Genomic DNA, 9,434 nt, shown 5'->3' with positions numbered 1-9,434 from the left:
CTTGACCCAAACTACGGGCAAAAAGTCTAGACATCTTGGCCTCTGCTGCTTCCATTTGTACCAATGTGTTGTTGATCTGTCTCTTGTGAGGCAGATTACTTCATGAAAGTGCAATACTCAATTACTGGAACACCCCTCTGATCTGCAAATTAACTATAGCTGTTAAATCAATGTGGTGGTGTAAAAACAATCTCCCAGTAGAGCAGCAAATGAGTAAAAAGTAGCATCAAATAGAAATACACAAGTAAAGTACTGTTACCTGGTGTGTGTGTGAGGAATCCTCTTCCTTCCACAGTTTACCTCTGCTGTGCTCATTGCGTTAATCTACTGTAAGAACAGTGACAATAGCTTCAAAGCAGTTTCTGTTTACCTGACACTTCTATCACATAGGTGGGTGAGAGCTCACACACCTGTCGACCTGCCAGCTGTTGGATAGGTGGAGCACGCTGATGCTGTTTGCAAACCTAAAGCAACACCTGCATGACTGCGTACCCGAATGCTCTGTCAGAGCTGCTCCTGCTGCAATGCAGGGCTTGTGTTCTTATTCATCCAGGCCACATTCAGTTTGCAGCACATGTAGGTATTTTTTGTTTTTGTTTGCTACAAGGCGATGGGCTGCGGGAATGGCAAGGTGCTGCCTGAGGCATCCAAGAAGGGCTATGTCAGTGTCGTGCAATCGCTTGTTGCCTTTAGCAAAGCACGTGGTGACGATGAGCCGAAGAAGCGCGCGGAGAAGCAGAGAAGTTTGTGGTTTTCCACCAGCGTTAAGAATCTCCAACCAGCATCGAACAGCCAACGGCAGATTCTCAGAGATGGTCCACATCGGGACAAAGTTACAAAGTATAAGGACAAGTTTGATCCACGTGTGACGGCAAGGTAAGAGGGAAAAGTTGATAACATTTTTCAAAAGAAATCTGCTTTTTGGCATCCCCATTTTTCAAGTGATCTTTGAATCTAGTAATACATGTTGAAATGTGTTTTTTGTTTTTCTGCCAAAAACATTCAACTGCTATCTTGTTTTTTTATCCAATTTCAAGTAACTCACAGTGTGAAGAAGAAAAAAAAGGAAATAGTGAATAACTGAAGCTGCACTGTAAACAAGTAATATTCTTTCTACCCTGTGAGCAGACAGTTTTTCATATTTATTTATAAAATAGATCTCTTGCAGCACGACACCAGGTGAAGTGACTCATTAAGAGCATTCGCAGTGCTCATGGAAGACTTTAATGTCACCAGATTCCTCATTCACTGAACCTGCCACCACCAACCTTTCCGCGCTAGGATTTATTAGCGCGAACAGTAGACATTTATTTGAGATGCCTAGGCCTTGTAATACCTGAAGACTGGCGTTCTGTACTTGTCGGATTAGAGCGTAGAAACAATTAAAGCAGGAAAACAGATGGCTTTAAGGAAAGTACATATGGTGTCTCTGTGTGCAACCTATTAGTCACAGCTTATCTATCGCCTTGTTGGTGATCTAAATCATTGCATGTATATGTCTATGTGAATTTGCCAGGTCGACTATATCCGCAGTCCGCTGTGCACCATGCTGATATCTTCCCATCGCATCAAAGCTGCAGTGAGAGACGGTGACTGCTTTGCAACAGTGTTTCATGTGATAGTGATGCCGTAGTGACTCATCTTTCCCCTCCTGCCCTGTCAGATACGACATCAGGGCCCTGATCGGTCGGGGGAGCTTCAGCCGCGTTGTGCGCGTGGAGCACAGGGTGACTCGCCAGCCCTTCGCCATTAAAATGATGGAGGTAGAGGCCCCAGAGGGCCGCGAGGTGTGCGCCTCAGAGCTGGCGGTGTTGCGGCGGGTGAGCCACTCTCATGTAATTCAGCTGATCGAGGTGTTTCAGTTCCCGCGGCGGGTTTACATCGTGCTGGAGCTGGCCACCGGCGGGGAGCTGTTGGACCGCGTGGTCAGCAGGGGCCACTTCACAGAGAGGGACGCCACCCAGGCCCTGCGGATGGTGCTGGCTGGGGTGGGACACCTGCACAACCTGGGTATCACCCACAGAGACCTGAAGCCTGAGAACCTTCTGTACTACCACCCCGGGGCTGACTCCAGGCTGCTTCTGACCGACTTCGGACTGGCCACTTTTGGCGGCACAGGGTCGGAGATCTCAGGTCCTGACGGAAGCATCGGTGGAGATTGTACTGGAGCAGACAGGAGTTGGTCCCTCAGGACCACCTGTGGAACTCCTGAGTACATGGCCCCTGAGGTTTTGCTGAGGAAACCCTATTCCTGTGCAGTGGACATGTGGGCCCTGGGGGTGATCGCCTACGTCGTGCTGAGTGGATCCATGCCGTTTGAGGACGACAGTCGCACACGGCTCTACAGATCCATTGTAAGAGGCAAATACAGCTTCCATGGAGATGTAAGTTTACACATCTATTCATTGCACATTGGAGTTTAGTACAGTGAGTAAGTAAATATTTCTTTGTAGCAAATAGTTCTAGAGAGTTCCAGGATTAATGTCTAATGACTAAGAGTGGAGAGGTTGTGGTGGATGGCAGTGTAATGCATGTATTGACATGTAGCAGGTCCAGCTAGTCTACATCTCAATGGACAGAACCAAGGAGCCAGCATCGATGTATGTCCTTATATAGTGTTATGTTGAAGGTTGTGCTTGCAAAGAGTGAAAATAAATAGCCAATATTGTGCAAGTAGTTTTTTTCCAGAGATATTCTCCTAGAACAGGTGGAAGTTGTCATTCTCATAGTTTACCGATTCCTTCACAGACTTGACCTCTGCTTCTAGTGATGCAATTTTGACATTGTTTTGACAGTCTTGCACAAAATCCCCACGGCTGTGCTGCCATGCAGTCACAATTGAGATGTGTTTTGTTTGTTATGTGGATACTAAACAGAAGCTCAGGAGCACCGGTTAACTAGAAAAGCTTCAGTTAACTCAATGAATATGACCATTTGAAAAAGAAATATTCATTTTGTGTTGATTTTGACGGTCCCTGCTGACAAAAGGATAGTGTTTCTGAGCACCAGACTTTAGAAAATGTCCTATTTAACTGCAGCAGGGTATGAGAGTCTGCCCCACTCAGTCCTGGTTCTGGTTCTCCCGTGACACCCTTCCCTCCGGCAGCCCCAGGAATACGGCCTTTAACAGGAGGGAAGGAGTTCTCGTGAACCAGTGTTGTAAATAGTATAGTCTGATTTTGCGGACCCGGTGACAGGCATTAAGAATAATCATACAGAAATAGACAATCTTCTTGATGATGGTCTCATTTGCTTACTTAGGTCATAAAGAGGCATCAGTATTAGATTGAGACTGCAGGAAAATGTTCCTGTAAATAAATCCTCCATCTGACATTTCTATTTTGACATTTAGCCTTTTCCAAACAACACAATCTGTTTTTTTCGTGTACAATGTGCATGCTTTAGAATTATCCAACCTCAGCAACACATCCATTCACATATGGCCGTTCCATCTTCTAGCTGCACAAGAATGATTCACACCTTAATCACTATGCTATTAGAACTACCAGAAATAGCTACATTATTCCACCCTTGCCTGGGATAAAAGGAACATTTTCAACTAAGTGCGGCTCGTAGTCATCCCTTCTTCTGCAACCTCGTAAAGCATAGGAATGGATATCCGAAAGTTTGTTGTGGTGTCTCGGGTTAAGGATGCTTTAAAATGGGACAAAGACGACCCTGCATGTTTTGTTGTTCCCCTTGCCTCTGTCATACAACTGAAGTGGGTATTTTTAACAGCCTGTTCTGTTGAGCTCAGTTGTGAGTTTGAGCTTGTTCTTTCACGCTGATTATACCCAAGGCTGGATTATTCACTGGGCTTTAAGCCTGGCCTGATTCTCAGGGATGCAGTCTGACATTTTAGTCTGGCATACAAGAGGCTCCCTTACATAGGCCCTGGACTATTATCCCTGTGTTTACCGCTGCACTGACCACCAACTGAACAATAGCCCAAAATCCATCTCGAGTTTATGCAAGGGCTTATTTCACGTTTTTCATGGTGGCTTTCGACACAGCTCACATGTAGGCCACAATAGCGGAGGAACATCCTTGGGAACAAAGCTGAAAGCCACATTTTATAAGACCAGTGTCTTACAGCCCACTGACATGCAATAAAGACGTCTAATTAGGAATTCATATGACAACACCATGAAGACATCTGACATGGCTGAGTGACAGTCCAGGGCTTCATGGAATGGCCATCAATCACATTTCCCTGTCGACAAGACCCTTACTCTCCGCCATGTGCAAGTATCCACCCTCTCTGATAGACTGACAACACGGTCACACACACACATACACACGGTGATAATAATGTTGAAATGTGTGATGAGGGTTCACAAGTATCCACAAAATGTGGACCTCTGTCACCAGAAGGGTTCTTCATGTCATTCAGAAGGGCGCTTCTCCTTGAGACGAGAACAGTTTTAACAGCCCGAGCAATTCTCATCACATATTTAACTTGACTTGAAGAGTTTCATTTGAAATGAGCTGTCCACCAACACAGCGACACAGAGGCCCGGGCGATGCCTTTCACTGCAGTAATGGAGTAATGTCTTTTTTGATGTTATCTGTCAAAGTAATTAGATGACAATAAAATGGAGCCGTTTACACAGCAGACATTTTGACTTGTCGTAGTAGGAAAAGCACAGGTGTTACTAATAACCTCATCTGTTCCATCCAAGTGTCCCAGTAAGCCATGACAGTGTGGCCGTGAGCCAGCATGCACAACACCCGGACCCTGGAAACCAAGGCAGCGGAATGTAATCCAGCCATCATTCATTTGATTACTTAAACCCGGGCTTTTCCTAATTTGATATGTCAAAATGGCGTCCTGGAAAATAGGCCAACACACCAGGATAAAACTGATAATGATCGCATGAGAAATAGTAGTCAGAGTGCCAAGAGAGACTTTAAAATTAGAATGAAAAGAATACTGAAGTGCGTCAGGGGGACACGGGCTGCGGGGGGCCAAAGCCGGTAAGTTATGCATAAGGTGGGAGGCAGGGTGCACCCTGATGCAATCACACAGACACATTCACAATATAGAGCGAAAAAAAAAAAACACTGAAGCTCTGATGCAAGACATTGGAAGACATCTGGATAACTTAGTGAATCATGAATCTGTATCTGGAACATAATCTGTTGTAAGCAGCGTGTTTTATTCAGCAACGTTATCCGATAACTCAGTAAACCTGCTTCTTGGAACAGATGTCTTTTGTTTTATTTGCTCTCTGGCAGATTTGTCTGATCAGATTCCCAGCAACTTGAGATCAGACGGGCCAATCACAACCATTTATGGAATGCGGTGTACGTCTTTGACGATGACTCTAAAGCAGAGCGCTGTTGAGGTATTTGCCAACCAAGATGGCTGCAGCTGATGTGGACCTTTCTGTTGAAAGCCGCTTTGCTCTGGCGATGTCATGCTCAGTAAAAACACCTTTTATCTTCAAATTCGGACGGCGAAATCGGCCACACTCGTTCAGAGACATTGATTGATGCAACACCATAACAGCTCATTTCTGCACACTGTAGTCTGTTCACATTTTCAGCTCAACGTTACGTCACATGTTTCGTTTCTGTAATTGGTTCCAGGTCTTTGCGTCCAGAGGCACTTTGTTCTACGCCCATTGATAACGCTGTAGTCTTTTTGGATTGTTGAAAGAAACGGAGGAAAAACCCAGGAGTTTTAATAACTGAAGATAACAGTGCACAACAAGGATATACAAATGATAACAGCTAAATGGAATAGAAAAGGGCAAACTATTTGGGAAGTGAAGATGCAAATTAATACCTAAATACTCTTTGTAACTTTCTTTGGAAAAGCTACAAAGCTGCATCGTTAAATTTGAATCTACTGTCATGAATCCCCTTTAAATTATTTCTAGGTGTTGATAACATGACTGAGTTATTAATTTAAAATATGCAAGTATCACTCTAACCGGGTCAAATATGAGTGTGAGGTTGCACAGTTATATACTGTCATAGATTGTGTCATTCATCAATAGCAGACAGCAGAATATTGTCATTGGAAGATCACACATTAATATTCAACAAAGCAGTGTAGTGAAAAAGGAAAGTCTTCAGCTATCCTTTTTCCAGATGGACATATAAAGATTTTGAAAGTTACAATTTGGCTCCACTATGCAAATTAATGCCCGGGGGCTGCAATTACAAACATTCTTCCGGAAGTATCGGTAACCTTGTGTGTTTATTGTAGCAGAATAGGGTGTGTGTGTGTGGGTGGTCCGGGGGGTTTCAGCAGCGAGATGGAGGTGAGACTCACTAAGAAATGCTAATGTCCCCCGGCACCTGCCCACGGACCAGGTCCCTCTGTCTCCCCAGCATCCCCCACCCCTTCGCTACACTATAGCAACACACTCACATACATTTTCCCCCCACTGGTGCTACAGCCCTCTGGCCTGAAGACCTGTAGTGCAGAGTCACACTGATGTGTTTACTCAAAAGCGGGAGGGGTGGGGGAGCCAGGGATGGATGGCAGGACGGAGGAGATTGCTGGGAAGAGAAAGGAGAGGACAGAGGAAGAGCGGGTGTAGCCTCGGGGGTTTTTCACACCTTATCACTCAATCCGCTCGCTCGCACGCAGGACGGGAGCGTTTCCCCTCGCACAGAATGAGGGCATCCACATCTGATGCGTGCGAGCGCATGAGTGGATTCCTGTGTGTGTGTGTCTGCCTGCACGCACGATCTCATGGCAGCCTTTTTAGTATGTGAAGCACATACTTTGCATTAGTTCAGGCCAGACAGCAGCCTGGTAACCTCCTCTGCATTCTGCGGCTGTGTTATTGAAGACACACACTTTCCGGCGCCCAGCCCCAAACATCTGCATCTCTCAGCAGCAGGGCACCCTGGGTAACGGTTAGCCCAGTCTGCCCCCTAGTGAGCACCGCGCAAACAAACCCTGCCTCCACTCGGCCACGGTGCATTGCACATGACAACCCCCTGCATCCGGGTATTGATGATTTGATTACTGTGGTTTAGCTGTGACTTCCACCTGCATTAGCAGCAGGGCCCACCTTCTCCCACTCGGACTCATTATGACGAGGCATATTTAAACTTGGCTTTTGTTTCTCAGGAGATGCTGGCAGGTTGAGTCGGAATCCGGTCGGATTGTGAAGCGGGGGCTCTCGCGTGGAGCGGTTCATTACTCAAAAGTGCATTATCCTCGTGATCACATTAGCGTAATCTAACCTTCTAGCGTTTTCTTCATTTGTTGCAATTACAGCTTTGTCAGGTAAAGATGTAGCGCGCCCCTAACGCAGTCAGCTTCTCATTCACTCTAACAAGATGTTGCCAAGCAAGCCCTGTAGGTTTCTCCACTGCTTGTGCCATATCTGAGCTCCACTTGTCTCCCCCCCACCACCACCACCACCACCACCACCACCCCTCTCCCTCCTCCAGCTCCCTGCTCAACAGTGATGTATAACACCGGCTCCTGCCCCTCTCCTCCGAACACAATAAAGCCTTTGTGTATTTTGACATGAAAAATGTTCCAAATAAGGGAGAGGGATAAAACTTCCTGCAGCTGCTTCGCTCCAGAAAAAAAAACACAGTTATGTCTTTTCTTCTTAGCACATTGATAGCAGGAGGGAGGCAAACTTTTGCTACCTCTTTAAAGATTTTTCCACCTAGTAACTGCTTCACCATCTCTTCCACACAGCCAGCACGCACTAAAATCACGCATCATTCCAGATCAAGAACAAAAAGCTCCTGCTAGCCACGGCTGACATCAAATGTGTATTTCATGGCAGAGTAATAAGGAGCCCGCCTTGTCGAATCACCAACAGCCCCGGGTGAGGAGGAAAGTCAGGCTTGTTAGTCGTGGGAGCTCAATCAAACACTTTCTCTCCTTCCCAGGGAAACCGAGTGTCACTCTGCCTGTCTCTCAGGTGTGAAATAAGAACACAATAAGAAGAAAGTTTCCAGTGAGGAGCGTTTTTACGACTCGTTTGGCGGGGCGGCACGGCACGCCTCGCACACGCACTCCTCTCCAGTCGGTGCACCGTGAGAATAAGCGAGGCCGGGCTTCTTTGAATTCCTCTCACCGGCAACAGTCTCACGATTGTCAATTTCATGCTTGATTAATTGTCATTACTCGACGAGAGACAAAAAAAAGAAGAGAGGGTGGAGAGAAATGCATTTCAGGATAAAAAAAATGGAGAGCGAGACCTCCCTAAAGAGTGAGATTTAGTCAGTGCGAGGTTGAGCGTGGAATGAGAGGATTTTGCACACACACTTTGTACTGTATTTAGCTTTTATCCTCCTCAGCACAGACACAGTGGAGAATACAACTAATTGGTTGGTGACTGTGGAAATATCTGTGCATGTAAAGACAAGAGATAGAAGTGATTAAGGAAGCAGTCTCTGAATTATGCTTATCATTACCTGACTTCCTTCAAACAATAGTAAAGAGCATGGAGAGAAAGAGCAGTTTGATGCTTATGAAGCCCATTGTGATGTAGGCACAAAGGTCATCAACTTCTCTCCCACTGCAAAACAAGATGGCATCGCAGATTTCAAAGCGTTCTCCACTGTCAGCTTGGGTCACGACAAGCGGAATGATTTGCTATTTGAATTGACAAAGAGCAGAGGATCCCGGTGCGGCTCATCAGGAAGGCCTTCATTGAGAAGCTAAAGCAGGCGTAGAATAAACATGCGGCCAAATCCCACATACGGCAGGGCTGCCATAGCTACATCCCAGGCTTTGTATTCTTTTCTGCCTAAGACTGCTGCTTCCCTTTGCCCAGTGACATTTAGCTTTCCTTTGAGTTTAGTTATGCTTGTTAGGCCTGCAGAGCACAGGGATCATAGTTTTATTTCTTTATTAGAAGGAAATCTTTCATCCCCACTGTGAGGGGGCTTTGAACCTGTGAAGGCGCCTCGTCTAGATATCCAGGCGCCGCTTTTAGAGGGCTGCGGGTTCCCTGTGTGTGTGTGTGTGTGTGTGTGTGTGAGTGTGTGTATGTGAGTGTGGGCTGATTTGACGTGTGGGGTGAGTGGTTTTATAATCACACTGACGACAATCCCTCTGCTCCGCTTCTACTGTTCCCCAGCCTTGGCCCTCAGTGTCCAACCTGGCGAAGGACTTCGTCCAGCACCTGCTGCCGTTGGATCCGGCCGCGCGCCTGACCGCCGACCAAGCCATCCGTCACCCCTGGGTGGTCACCATGGCTGCCGGCTCCTCCGTGAAGAACCTCCACCGATCGATTTCTCAGAACCTCAGGCAGCGGACGTCGCGTAGCTCCTCGCGGTGCCCGAGCAGTGCCGCAAGCTCCGGCGGAGTCCAACAGCGCGGGCCTTGGAAGGCTGACGTCGCTGGAGGGGAACCAAGAGCGGCAGCAGGGCAGAGCATCTGGAGAGAGAGCTGCACAACATCCAGCCAGAGGGTCCCAGGTGCATCATCACCGTCCAACTGA

General features: G+C 46.8%; 1 protein-coding gene across 1 annotated transcript; it reads left to right on the top strand.

The window, feature by feature from the left end:
- The first annotated feature begins 610 nt into the window (after positions 1–610).
- Positions 611–9,434, top strand: LOC116385111 (serine/threonine-protein kinase H1-like). Its single transcript, XM_031850313.1, has 3 exons — positions 611–876; positions 1,664–2,384; positions 9,072–9,434. Exons 1-3 carry the CDS (start codon positions 611–613, stop codon positions 9,432–9,434), a joined length of 1,350 nt encoding a protein of 449 aa, XP_031706173.1.

The sequence above is a fragment of the Anarrhichthys ocellatus genome, unplaced genomic scaffold, assembly GCF_004355925.1.
Source record: "Anarrhichthys ocellatus isolate YVR2014 unplaced genomic scaffold, GSC_Weel_1.0 scaffold10, whole genome shotgun sequence".
Classification (NCBI taxonomy): Eukaryota; Metazoa; Chordata; class Actinopteri; order Perciformes; family Anarhichadidae; genus Anarrhichthys; species Anarrhichthys ocellatus.
Note: the sequence above shows the minus strand (reverse complement) of the source record. Positions and strands in the feature narration are given on the sequence as shown.